Source organism: Acanthisitta chloris, unplaced genomic scaffold, assembly GCF_000695815.1.
Source record: "Acanthisitta chloris isolate BGI_N310 unplaced genomic scaffold, ASM69581v1 scaffold9412, whole genome shotgun sequence".
NCBI lineage: Eukaryota > Metazoa > Chordata > Aves > Passeriformes > Acanthisittidae > Acanthisitta > Acanthisitta chloris.
Genome location: NW_008660998.1, coordinates 45,114 through 59,323, shown reverse-complemented (window position 1 = coordinate 59,323; position 14,210 = coordinate 45,114). Strand labels below are relative to the sequence as shown.

Below are 14,210 nucleotides of genomic sequence, written 5' to 3'. Positions count from 1 at the left end.
TGTGCCTTACCTGCTTTCCTGTGTCCTGCCTGCTACGTACCTCGTACTGACGTTGGCTGCTTCAATGCAGTCCAGGTCATGTTCATTTCTTCTGAGCTGTTTGTGGCCCTTCCTCTGACTAGGATTGATGGGAAGGATGCAGCACAGCTTTCTGTTGATCTGAGCCATCATCACGGGTGTTCCCAGACCAGGAGTGAAGATCAGTGCCACCAATACGAGTGATCTGTCTCTAGTAGCAACATGGGACCTGCCTCTAGGGCTGGGCCAAGCCAGGTGGGTGCTCTGGGCCTTGCCTCAGACCTGGCTTGGTCTGCCTTTTGTCTGAGCAGTGCCTGCAAGATGTGCTGCAAGTTGCTGCCCGTCCAGGAGTGTCACTAGCAGAGAGAGTCAAGGCTGTGTTCTCCGTGGCAGGTCAGTATGTTGTCTACAGGACATGACTTTCAGTGGTGCTGGCAAGATTTCCTTGGTGTGGCCAAAGCAGCTTGCAGTGAGTGGTGAGACTGCCAAAGGGGGTGAAGGGAAGCAGCCTGATGCTTTTGGAAACATGCCCCCACCTCCCTGCTCCTGCCCCAGGCTGCAGCAGAGCAGCAGGGACAGAATTGTGATGCAAGGGATCTCTTCCAAGGGATCGCTCTCTTGCAGTGGAGCAGCCCATGCACATCTTTGCCTGCTCCCTCAGCTGTGGCAGTGGAATGTGACAGTGAGATTGCAGTGAGGGCCAGGGCTGTACACATTACTCTTAGTTACCTGTGTTTACACCAAGGAGTTGAGTCACTTGGCTGTTTTGTGCTAGATTTTATACATGTAATTAAGCAAAACAAAATAAACAGCTCTTTGCTCATGTCCTTGACGGTCCAAGCTAAACAGTGCACAGCACTGCCCTGTATTCTGAAGGTGAATGATGAGCCAGTGTGAGGTGTTAATCAACCCCCTGGAGTTTAGCTTGTGTGATGGAGGAGGGAGTGAGTGAGTTACTGCAACATGGGTGAGGTTTTACCCTAAATATTTGGCTGTCACAGTAGGGCTGATTTCTGCCAAGGGAAGAGGGAGACCAGAAATGACAGCAAAGCTGTTGTTGAGGATGAACAATCCCTGCATGGACTGAAATGATTTCTTTGCTGAGGTAGAAGGAGATACGTGTGAGAGGCTGGAGAAAGAATCTCTGCCATGTGCAGAGTTAGGAGAATCATAGAATTTTAGGGGTTGGAATGGACCTTGCCGATCATCTAGTCACAACCTCCTGGCATGAGCAGGAACACCTCCTCACTCTAGACCAGGATGTTCAAGGCCTCATCCAGGCTGGCATTGAACACTGTCAGGGTCAGGGCAGCCACCACGTCCCTGGGCAACCCATGCCAGTGTCTCACTACCCTCACAGGAAAAAACATTCTCCTAATATCTAGACTAAATTTCCCCTCCTTCAACCTGAACCCATTAACCCTTGTCCTATCATTGCAGCTCCTAGCAAAGAGTCCCTCTCTAGCTCCCCTGTAGACCCTTCAGATACTGATAGGCTGCTATGAGGTCTCCATGCAGTCTTCTCTTCTCCAGGCTGAGCAGCCCCAAGTTCCTCAGCCTGTCTGCATAGGGGAGATGCTCCCAGTCCTCTTAGCAACTTCGTGGCCTCCTCTGGACTTGCTCCAACAGTTCCATGTCCTTCTTATGTTGAGAGCACCAGAACTGCATGCAGTATTCCAGGTGGGATCTCATGAGAACACTGTTTAAAATGACTGTTTGCTGAAGTACTCACCACAGACCTGCTTTTTGCTTTTCAGTACAGTCTCTTGTTGAGTGGCTCAGTTGTGGTACCTAGACAGATGCAGCCACACAGTTGTGTATGCTTTGGTGCATGTGCCAGTTGCAGTTGTGCCTGTGCTAGAGGGGGATGAATATGTGATTTTTTTTTTTTCACTGGGTGTCCAGGTGAGGAGGCTTCCCTGGTCAGAGTATTAAACACAGCATGCCCTGTTTACCCCCCCACCCCTTTTACTCCTACCCCAGAGGTTCTAGCTCCGTGAAGGTGCCTTGCTTACCTATAGTTGGGACCCTGGGCACCTTGGGCCCTGTGTTGAATGTCCTTGCCCTGAGCTCTGTGCACAGAGACCACTTCCATGTGTGGTGGTGGAGCCACTGCCACAGTTTGAATTGAACAGGCTCTAACAGGCATTAAGGAGCACACTTAAAAGAAGGAATGGAGCTGAGTCATGAAGAGCAGTGCAAGGCTTTGACCTGCCAAGCAAGCAGAGGACACAGCAACAATACAGGTTGTATTTATGGCTTTTTCACACAATCTTAGATAAAAATACTAATGGAGAAGTATTTAAAAGCTGGTCCTCAGAGATCAGGAAATTGCAACCATTGTGTTGAACAGTGTTCTTGATTCAGTGCACACCCTGCAGTGCCCACTTGGAAAAAAAGGGGAAGGTGTGCTGTGCTCTAAGCAGAGCATTTGTGGCAGAAGCTGCCTTCCCCCTCCCCCCTTTTTTCCCACTCTGGTTCCAGGTTTTTCCAGGTCCTGTGGCTTCTGACTTTTAAACTTCAGGTTTTCAGGCTTGGCTGGAGGCTTACTGGGTGGGGCGGTGTAACTGGGAGGTGCAATAATAAAGGAAACCAGACACTAGGCAATGCCTACAGAGGAAATGACTTCTCAGCAGGACCACCACAATTAGCACATCTAATGCAAGCTTTTTACTTTCCTTACCCTTTTCTGGAATCCAGTCGAAAACTCACCCCTCCTGGTTCTACTGGTCATACCTTGCCTGGCCTCAGCTCTTACAGGGGCCACAATCTGTCACAGCACACTCTTTTCTCTAACCCAAGCCAGGCTGCACAGCACTCCCTGGGGAGGAACCAACAGCGTTTCTTTGTCGGTATCCTGGTGGTGGTGTGCTGATGGGCCAGATTCCTTTGCAGCCTGCTCCTGGCTTTTTTCTTTCTTAGTTTCCTTAGTAGAAGTGTCAGTGGTTTGCAGAGGGTGCACTTTGCTGTTTGCTCTGAGGCTGTAGCACATCTTTCCAGCATTGAGCATGTGGCAGAGCCACCCTGCAGCAAAACAGTGAGTGCTCTGGCTGGTCACTGACTCGCTTCGCTTTACTCTAGCACAGACTGCAATTACAGCAGTGCCTGAGCAGAGTGGCTGTGCTATATTTGATGATAAAACTCATCTTCTAAACTATGTGCAGTATGTATACTTGGTCTAAATACGCAGTTTGAGAAACTCAGGACTTTCAAGTGGGACTGTGCTGAGGCATTACTTCACCAGTCCATCATCTAGTCAGTGACTTGAAGCAAATTTTAGTAAGCACAAGGAAACTAATTATTGCCATCACAAATTAATTACATGCCCTTGAAGTGTGTCTCAGCACTAACTCAGGGAAGGGATGTCAGTAACTGCACGTTCTAAGCAGAGCTGGGTCTGAAATGCAGCTTTTCCCATCCTGCCCCTTCTAGTCCAGCAGTTTATTGGTCCCAGCAGAGTCGCACTAATAGTTCATGGTACTGTTCTGAAGCAGCAGGGTGGGGAGTAGAGACTTTCACAATCCCTGCACTGAAACACCCTTTTTACAAGCATAGCAGCTTGCCCTCAGCTCAAGAACCATAGCCAGCTGGGTGTGCTGGGACACTGCTGCAGCGCAGGGTGCTAATTGCTGATGGTGCTGTAAAGAATCAAAGTAATCTCCAGGACTTCATCCAAAACCTGTTGCTTGGATAAACAACCATATTTTCAGGTGACATATGTGATACCTTAGAGAGAGAGGAGAGTAGCATCAGCAATTTGGTTTCCATACCTGCATCACTCGGGCGACTTTGGGGTGCAAGGTGCTCGATTCTGTCTGTCCAAGCTTTGCAGAAGATGGAAGGTGACTGTCCAGAAGGAGGGCAGTGTCTTGCAGTTGACTTCCTGGGAATGACCTGGAGCCAAACCACTGCTGCTCAGTGTTACTTGAGCGAGGTGGCAACACCTCTGCAGAGGAAAAGCATGATTTGGGCTCATTTTTGAAGGAGTTTGTCTCCTTGGGCGTCAGGAACTAAGCACAGATGACTCAAACTGTTAAAAACCCAGTATTTTATTTCAAAGTATAAATTTCAGGCTTGTCAGACAAAACCCCACTACAGTTAACACAGACACACAGACTAATCTACAATACATACAAAAATGGGGAGAGCTGGAAACTGCCCAGTTTAAATTGGACATTAAATCAGTCCTACATAATTTTTTCTTGTATTTACAAGTTCAGCCGCAAAACAAAATAAGAACTCAGATCTGGAGTTTCCCAACAAAGGATTTTGCATGTTTGACTCCCAATAGCCAATAAATCAATAAAGCTGAACAGGATGCCCCAAACAGCTACTACCCAATTATGTTATGTACAGCTACACCCCATTAAATTAAGACAGCATTTCAAATATATATATATATGTATGTATATAAAAGAGAAAAAATGCTCAGCCTGCATAATGACAATGAGAAATAAAGATGCACTTTTAACTTAGAAGGAATGAAAAGGAAAATTTATTCATTTGCTTTCTCCTAGCTATCCTTATTTTTTTCCTTCTCCCCTCAGAAGGTGTTTGGAAGGGAATCCAGATTGGTGTGGCAGGGCTGGCTCAGTGTCATTTGAACTCCTCTCCTTCCAGTGTTTTCATACAACACCCACTACACAAACCAATAAACTAAAAAAATATATATTTAATATATCAAGCCTCTATTTAAAATATCTGGATAGATATTTTTGACTAAATGAAAATACTCAAAGAATTTATAAGAAGGCAGAATCACAGCTTGATTTTGTACAGTGTATACAATACTCATCCTGGGGAATGGCTGTTTGGGGAGCAGAAACAGATGTGACTTGTCCCGACATATAATACAGATTTTAATGGATTGGACACCTAAGACAAACAGCATAAAAGAAGAGCTGCAGTGACTATTTTTGTTATAATACAAAATGGTGCTCAGATCCTACGATTGGGTCCAGTCACGCTCCCAGTGAAGGCGTGAGGGGTTTGGAGGGGTTTGGCCATCGTTTTCAAAGAAGCAGGATATGACCCATTAACTTTACAGGGACACCATGGGTGTTCAGCCTTGTGCTAAAAACCTTGAGAATAGGTGAGTGTCTCAGTGCTTGTGCTCAGTGATCGAATGTGACCAAAGGTAGCACAAATAATTCAAAGGAGCAAAGTCTAAGACCAACTGCTACTCCTGGGAAAGCTGTTCAGAGCATGGAAGTAATTACAGGCTGAGGGGACCTGCCTCTGCACCCTCATGTTTTCTGAAGCTGCCACTGCAGCCACAGTACAGATGCTATAGCTGCAGTTTGACCCTTCCTGGAGTTTAGCTACTTCTATCCAATAAAGCTTTTTAGACACACGGCAAACTAAAGGAGACCAGTGAAGCTGTAAGTAGGAGAAATGCAGTGGAAAGGAAGAGTATTTTGCCATCAGCACTCCACAGCAGGGCTCCTCTCTGAGTAGGTGAACTGAGTCAAATTACTTTCAACCTGAGCATCCAGATGCCCTTGTATCACACAGAGAAAACAAACCAAACTTAAAACACAGCAAAAAGTAAATGAGGATGGAAACCAGCTGTAGAATCAGTGCTGTGTTTGCTAAAGCATGGGGAACTAGATCCAAGGCAGTACTGCTGAAATGTCATGTACCCTGAGGCAACAGCACAACACAGAGTCAGGAACAACTTTATACCAGGGTACTGAAAGTCAGACGGAAGAACTTGCATGAAGCACAGGGAAGAAACTAAACCCAACTCTTCTCCTTAAAGGCCTTACAGAGATTTTTAGCATATTTAAAAGTGGATTATTGGAAGCCTCCAGCAACTGACACTTGAATGAAGATCCCTGTCTAGAAGGACAGTATTCACAGACCTGGGTATTTTGGTAATACTTTCAAATAAAGTCTATTAAATGAAACACATAATTTCTGAATGTGTGTTGCTAGTGGAAATTTAGTTTCTCTGTAGCTTTATTCTTTCTGGGAGGTAAAGGACAATAAAATCACCAGCCACTTCACCACAGGGGGAAAAGTGCTATGAGGTAAAGAATTAAACAATACTGTTTGTTAGCATAAGTAGTGAACACTCATTGCAGAGATCTGCTCCACCATGAAGATGAATTTGCAGAAAGTGCTAGTTCTCACTTAGGGTGTCAGTGATCTAGGGACCAGCTCCCTCACAAGTCTCCACACCCAGCAAGGCATTTTAAAGTTACATACTTTGCCAGCAGTACTTGCCTTGGATACTGCAACTGGATCTTTAACAGCCCTGCTGGGATGAAACAACAGGGACATCAGCTCTCACCCCACAGCTGCGATGCCTTCAGTCAACAGTGGTAACTAGTTCATGTTGTCACAACTCCACACTGCCATACAGAGCAGAAATGGATCTACTAAGCCAGAACCCAGTTTTCACAGTCAGTTCAGTGGAGAACTACATCTTTAGTAAATAAAGAGGAGTCTTCCTCTAAAGATGCAGCCCACAAAACCTGCAAATGGAATGCCAGACCATCCCTAATAATACCTCCACTGGAGGAAGGAAAAACAATCTAAGGCAGGACTGGCACCATGGCCTGTCCCAAACAAGGCAAACCCAAGAACAAACCTAAGAACTCAAACGCAAGGACAAACTATAGAAGAGTTCATGTATTTTTTGACTGGAATCACAATTATATAAGTGGTATAAACTCTAGGTTCTGTTCTCATGTTTATTTTAACTTTCAAACTGTAACAGCTCATTGTACTGATATGGCCAAGGGCTCTTTGGTACCACCTCAAAAACACATTGAAAAAAACTGCCCAAGAAGGGACTTGACAGCCAACAACTGGAAAGAACTCTCTAACCTCCACTACAGAGCTGGCTTTATAAGAACCCAACTTTTCCATAACCAGGCTAAGTACACTATTAACTAATTATTCCTTGAAATAGGCAGACAAAATATTTAATTAAACAGAAACATTCAAGGCATTTTTGATTATTGGCACCAGAAAAAAAGGGACAACTGCAGTTCAAAAGAAAGGATACATATTGTTCACACATGGGATTCAGTGAACCTTCTCTCATGATACCTGGATTTAGCCAGAATTTTTGCTATACGTTAAATGCACTTTTCCACAGAGAGAACATGTATTACTCATCTGACAGCAGTGACAGTCCCAACTACATGAACGAGTGTAGTAAAACAGACAAAAGTCTACAATGCCATTTCTTTCACTGCAAAAGTTCTCAAAGGAACACAACTAAAGAATCCAAATCTCATACCATATTTTGCCAGCCCTGTTTGGATTTCATTTTTTGACACTTTTTCAACGTTGCTTTATGCTTTAAAATGTTGGCTTTAAAAGAAATAGCACTGAAACGAAAGTCTTATATTCTGTAGCTTTGCTATATGGGGAGGTGGATTTAAAAAAAGAATCTTTGCCCTATAAAACCACTATTTGGTTCTGTTGGGCAGGAATACAACTGAAAAGTGCCAAAACCAAAACCTTACATACACTTTATTGTCCAGATGCATTACGGTTTGGTTCTGCAAAAGCAAGTTTAACATGTCAACAACAGTGGGGCAGGAGCACCAATTTCTTTTCTCAGCTCAGAAGCACCATGAAAGCATCTACTCACATTTGCAATTGCTCACAAGGTTTAGGCCAGTGTCTAAAATTGTTTCTGAACTCCTCTGGCTGTGCTGGCTTTCTGCAGAGGCAGGCAGGTGATGAGAGAGAGAAGCAGGCTGAGAAGCCAAACTTCTGCTGCTTTTGTACTCACTGAACATCCAAACTGAGTGCAGACAGTGACGAACTTTCATGGTGCTGCACCACGGAGGCTTCTCCTTTGGCTGAACTGCAGCATGCAGCTTTCCCAAAAGAACAGGGAAAGGCTCTGATGGAAAACACCGTTTTGTACATTAATAATCTTAACAGGACAAAAAGGAAAGGGCTGAATGACAGTGCAGATAAAAACAAATCCAGCATCAGCAGGTGTTACACTTCCCTGTCTTTACAGAAATCATAATTATTCCAGGCCTGGAAAATGAGAAACACTAATGAAAGACTAAAATGGTAAAGGGAAAAGTAACTCCAAGCAAATAAAAGAACACCACAAGGTATCTGGCTACATTTTATTTCTGAAATTATTCTTTAAGGCACAAAATAAATCTAAAAAATAGGACTGGATGTATGAGGGGAGAGGCAGCAAAACTGTCTGAGCTAGAGGTGTGAATGCAGTCTCTACTATCCAGTTTCAGATCTGACCTGGGAATGCTCCTAGGATGAGTGGGAGAGGATGGTGAAAGTAGAAGAGCATTCTTATTTAGAAGAGGTAGGAGGTTGTGGGGTGATTAATTATTTTATTTTCCACCACCTCCAAATTTACATACATACTGGTTCCTGGCCAGACTCAGGTTCCCTTCCTTCCCCTCAGAGAGCTCATTACAGTCTGTAAAGTAAGACTAGACCTCTCAATCTTCCAGTACAAAAACTGAGACCTTGAATCACCCTTCATGTCACAGCCTGCTCAGAGTGGTGGGGGGACAAGAGGCAAATTTGGTTTTGCCCTCATGTTGGTGTCTTGATAGGCATTAGAGATGTCTATGTTTTGCTTCAGACAAACTGTAATTTACTACTTTGTTCCCACTCTGAAGTAGAATCTCAGGCATTCAGGATGCCCTTAGATAAAGGGTAGGTAGGTATCTTAGTGGAACAGCTGTCATGGAAGGGAAAAAACAATGTTCAAATGGCCCATGACACGAACTATCCAGAAAAAACAGGTTCTCTTGCTGCAGGTGAGACTATTTTTCTTTTGGTTCTGAATGCATGTAGTGTATCACACAGCTGTCTAAAATAATCCTGCAGAGAGTGGATTTAGAAGTGAATTACATGCATGGGATAAACACCCCCAAAACTGGGGTAATTCTTCGTAGCAGGACAGGTTTAAAGAGCTCCAAAGATCTCTAGTTTAACTGCTCTGGGAAGAGATCACATCTGTGGACTGGGGGTCACAGAAGGGTCCAAAACGTCCGTAGATGTCCTTAGCCCGGACTGCAAAGTAGTATTTGCTGCCAGACACAAACTGTGTGAGAGTGCATGCCATGGGGAGTGGGAGGGCCTTCACCTCCCCGATCTTCTTCCACTGGGAGGGCATGGTGGCACTTGGGTCCTCGTGGTAGGCGTAGAGATGGTAACTGTCCACAGTGGCACAGCTCCGGTCCACCTCCATGACACTCCATGACAGCACAATGCCATTCTGGCTCTGTACCCGTGCCAGCTTCAGCTGTGGCTTTTGAGGCAGAGAAGTGTTGGCAGCTTCAGGGGGCAGTCGTGGTGGCTGTGGTGCCTCTGGAAGTGGGGCAGGATGTATAGGGCGTGATGGCTCCTAAGCAGCATAAGAGCAATAAAGGAAAGATCAGAGTCTACAGCAGTGGAAGGAGGTTTTAATTCATCCTTCCCCAGGTAACTGGAAGCAAATGGACCTGCAAATCACCCAACCGTCACAACTCTTGGTCCTGTGTGCAGAGGCAAAGGGGCAGCAGCAAATGTTGAGAAGGGGTGGGACCAGGGATGCCGTAAGTTCTTATTATTCACATGTATGTAGCTGTACAGCTGATCATCAGCACAGTTATCTCCCTATATCCTCTTTGCTTCCCAGCCAAGAGGGGGTGGACTGAACACTGTGCCCTTCACCATGACTGAGCAGGTTCACAATGACTTTGAGCCAATCTCTGCTTGAGCTGCTGTTCCCACATTACCTGACACACCCCAGGCAGTGCATTAAGCTGACAACTCAGCACTTTTTCAACAGACAGGTTTTCAGTCACAAAAGGAAGAAAGAATCCATGTGGCACCATTACCCTATCACCTTAAATTAATCACAAAGCCTCAGCTTCCAGAAAATTGTGAAATGAGGGCACAAATGTGTCTTTCCAGTGATATTTCTTTTTTATACCAAAAAACCAGCCCTAGGTCTCTCGTCCACGTTAGTTAAGATAAATTTAGGAATATGACTATAATGAAATTTTGTTGTTCTTCAAACCTGAGGCCCTTCAGGTTGGAACCTGGGGTAGTTTTCATCATCTTAAGTGTTCTGTGTGACATTGGTTTGATTTAGTCTCATTATTTAAAATAGCACTGAATAATGCATTAAGTTGAACTGAATGAATATCTAGACTGGAAGAATGGTGAGCCACCTTCTTGGTAATATATTTACCATTTCAGAACACTAAGTAACATGACTGCCTGAGTGTGCAGGCAATGTATTTGGTTCAGTCTCAACAGCAAAAACACGAGTCAGAGAAAATTCTCAAATCCTTACAAAAAGGGGTTTGAGGTGATGCAGAAGTAATCACCCCCAGTGATTAAAAAAACCCCTCTGAAATTTGGGAGTTTGGAACTTCGGGAATCTTGTCTGTATCTTGCTCTGCGACATCAGTTTTGCAAATAGGTGTACTGAAAAACTGGTCACCCAAGTTATAGCCAAACCATGACTAAACTTTTTAGTGGCAGGTCTTCTGTATCCTTGACTCCATGAGTCACCTGCAGACAATTCATGCACTCTTCTTCCATCCATATGTGCTACTGGTAATTTGAAGAATGCCAAGGTAAGCCAGGAGACTGCACAGCTTTTACCATCCTGGGCAGAAGTTGCTGTAGGTGACTGGGTGGTGCTATACACAAGAACTGGCTCAAAAGGGTTGAGGGGTTACAGCAGAGTGTTAGGTTAATGGTTGGACTTGATGATTCTACAATTCTATACAAGGCACTTCACTGTTCTGCAGTTCACACTAAGAAGCAATCTGAGAGATACTAAAGCAGAGGACAAGCCTGCAAATTGCATTGAGTAATTTCCAAAACACTACTCACAGCATGCACTTGTGGTGGTCGATGATGCACTGTAAGCTGAGGTGCTCCAGACCCAAGAGTCAGCCCGCTGTTCACAACATAGGCTGTTTGAGGCATTCGCACTGTCATACCTAGAAAAAACACAATAAATACATTGAGTATTCAGTGCTTACAATCAGCTAAAGAGAACACTGGAACACTCCTTGGTTCAGCTGGAGACACCACATTTCAGACACACACAGCTTGAGGAAGCTGCCAGCAGACTGATGAAGCACTGTGAACAACAAAATCAATTCCCATCCCCTGAAGCTGTCAGAGTGAGTGACAGCAAGTGCTTATGTCTGCACAGGGGACAGAATGTTGTTTTAATCATTTGCAGAACGAAAGAAATGGGTGGAGAGGGGAAGTGTGGGAGATACAGGGAGTATGAAAAGAAAAATTACATCACTTTGGGATTCAGAAAGGGAAAGAAAAATGCTGCAGCAGCAGAATGATATCCACTCAGAAGTGCTGTGGATGGCACTGGAAACAAAAAAGGTAAGTCACTGTCCAAGCAGCTTGTCCTCCCTCACAGAACAGAAACCAAGACAGGTATTACTCACAGGCCTCGCCACTTCATTCATTCCCACAGCAAACAGACCTGACTGGCAGGAATACACAAGGCAATTTTATAGCCTTGTAGATAATACCCAAAACTCTTGCAAACTGCTGAATTTCATTAATTTTATACTACATCTAATTCTAATTTATCTATTACTACATGTAATGAATTTATCTATTCGCTGTTGGAACATGTATGTTCGTGAGCTCAAAACTTGTTGTTACAGGTTGCCTAAGGTGTCCCTCTATTTCTGTCTAGAAATACAAGATTTGGGGCAACCCTCACTGCTCCCTAGTTCCACACCTGTGTGAGACTGAAGTACTCTAATACTCCCAAAGAGAAGCTCACAGAGCCACACGTCTCAGGAAACCACAGCTATTGTATGGCACTTTCTTCTCTATATAAACACTCATCAAGTTCCAGTCACAGGGAATGAGTGTCAGAGTCTGTGGGATCTGCAAGTCCAAGGCAGGGAGCTCAGAGTACTAAATCTTAACACTTTTATTAAAAAGCACTGAACACGAGGTCTTGTTTTCTACTGGCACATTTATCTAAGAAACTAAGAAGCTGCGTGAACTCCTGCAGGATAAACAGTCACCTGAACTGGCTCTTTCTCCTCTATGAGAATCCAGTCAGATAGGCTGGTTTAGTGTGACTGTGGTTCTGTCTCAGGAAGTTAGAAAAATCTGAAGAAAGATGGTCAGAAATGCCTTACGAAGATATAAGGTACAAATGCGGCATTATTTCTAGGTAGGCGTATTACTCATCTGAGGCAGAAGTACAAAACTGCAATTTGCAAAACACTTGGGATGGGTTCTCATAGTCAATCTTTCAAAGATAAAGCACAGAGATCTTACTCTGGAGGCATCTGCTGTGGGCACTAAAGACTTGCAATGGTAATACAAACTAATAACACATCAGTAGCAGCATTTCTGAGAGCTGCAAAACAAACACAGTGAAGAATGGAGAACGGACTAAAGGATGTAAACTCATGATAGCTAAAAGAGATCAAAAAACGTTATTGCTTTTTTTGTTAATACTATGTCAAAACTCTCTACCTGGTATGGAAATATGAAGCCTTGATATAATCTGTAGTCTAACTACACTGGTCTTTTATCTCCTCAGGCTAATCATCTGGCTTCCTTGTCCTGAGGTACAGGGCATGCACACTATGGAGGAACTGTCATTTTCTTATGTCTTATATGACTTGTCAAGACATCAGTACTTATGATGCCCAGACGTACTTTTCAAGCCAGAGTAACAGAACTGCCTCTAACAGAATCACAACATTCCTGGTTTGAAAGGAACGCCAGAGATGATCTGACCCAACCTTCTGTTAAAAGAAGGCTCTTAGATTAGTCTGTTCCAAGGTCTAACCAAGCTGAATATTACTTATTTTGGTGGAAACTTGCCTTGATTTCTGAGAATTTGTAAGCAGACAAGAGAAGGATAAGCATTCAGCTCCACTAGGCCATGAGATCAGCAGCACATTACACAGAGGTCTGTTGTTGGAGGACTGGATCACAGCACTAAGTACCACATCCAGTCTCATCTTGAAAACCTCCAGGGATGGTGAATCTACCACCTCCCTGGGCAACCCATTCCAATGCCTGATTACTCTCTCTGTATAAAATCTCTTCCTAATATCCAACCTAAACCTCCCCTGGCAGAGCTTGAGTCTGTGCCCTCTTGTCCTACTGCTGGTTGCCTGGGAGAAGAGACGAACCCCCACCTGACTCCAACCTCCTTTCAGGTAGTCGTAGAGGGTGATAAGGTCTCCCCTGAGCCTCCTCTTCTCCAGGCTAAACAACCCCAGCTCCCTCAGCCTCTCCTCACAGCACTTATGTGGCACTTAGTGCCATGGTCTAGTGATGACAGTAGGGTTGGACTTGATGATCTTAGAGGTCTTTTTGATCCTTGTTGATTCTATGATTCTATGACCTTACCCAAAGAACACATGAATTTCCTACCTCATTGAGTTCTCCTAGAAAAGGTCTTCAAATTGCATATTACATACTCTGTGTTCTTCAACAACACTTTAACTACCTTGCATGTCTAACACTAAAAGGTGTTCTTTAGATATTAATACTAGTAATGTGTATTTAATCATAATAACTGCTCTAAGAAGTGACAGATTCTGATGAAAAGATGTATTTTATATCATGGTACAAAAGAAGAAAATGCTATTAAAAAAATTCACATAAGTGAATGCATACATGGACATTCTCCTTTCCAGAAGCTACAGTTTCATAACAGTCAGTCAATTATTTCTGAACAAACATATGCAGGTACAACCTTACCCAGCTCAAACATGTAGTGTTCAAAGTATGGCCTATATAAATAGTGTCTCAAAAATCACTACCTGGACAGCACAAATTAGGCTCATGGTCAGTACACTAGAACAAGGGAATTTATATTTAACATAACCGTTAAAATAAACACAGTGCAGAAATTGTGGGGAGCAAAAAAAAGGAAGTTAAGACTCACCACTTTGTAACAAAATATCAATTAAGGTCTTTGGTTTTGACATCTACTACTCATTACAGAAAATGAATTTACTGCTATGAGAAGATACAAGTTAGGTATTTACAAACTCAAGATGAACTTGTCAACATCTCTGATCAAGGAAACTCAAGCATGTATCTATTTCTGATGAAATTTCATCCATCCAAGCCTGGAGAAAGTAAGGAAATTTGCTGGACACAGGACATCAGAGATTGTTAAGGAATTACATTAGGATACCCGATAAAAAAGTAACTTTTAGACAAGA

At 43.7% G+C, this 14,210-nt stretch overlaps 1 protein-coding gene across 1 annotated transcript in view; it reads right to left on the bottom strand.

Moving 5' to 3' along the window:
* Positions 1-8,735: 8,735 nt before the first annotated feature.
* The window catches only part of ATF7IP (activating transcription factor 7 interacting protein), a 45,528-nt gene continuing 40,053 nt past the window's right edge, over positions 8,736-14,210 (bottom strand). Inside the window, exons 13-14 of the mRNA XM_009070052.1 lie at positions 10,861-10,970; positions 8,736-9,376 (exon numbers count right to left, since the gene is read on the bottom strand). Of these exons, the coding sequence (XP_009068300.1) occupies positions 8,960-9,376; positions 10,861-10,970 (527 nt within the window). The 3' untranslated portion in view covers positions 8,736-8,959. The remainder of the gene's footprint in view (positions 9,377-10,860; positions 10,971-14,210) is intronic.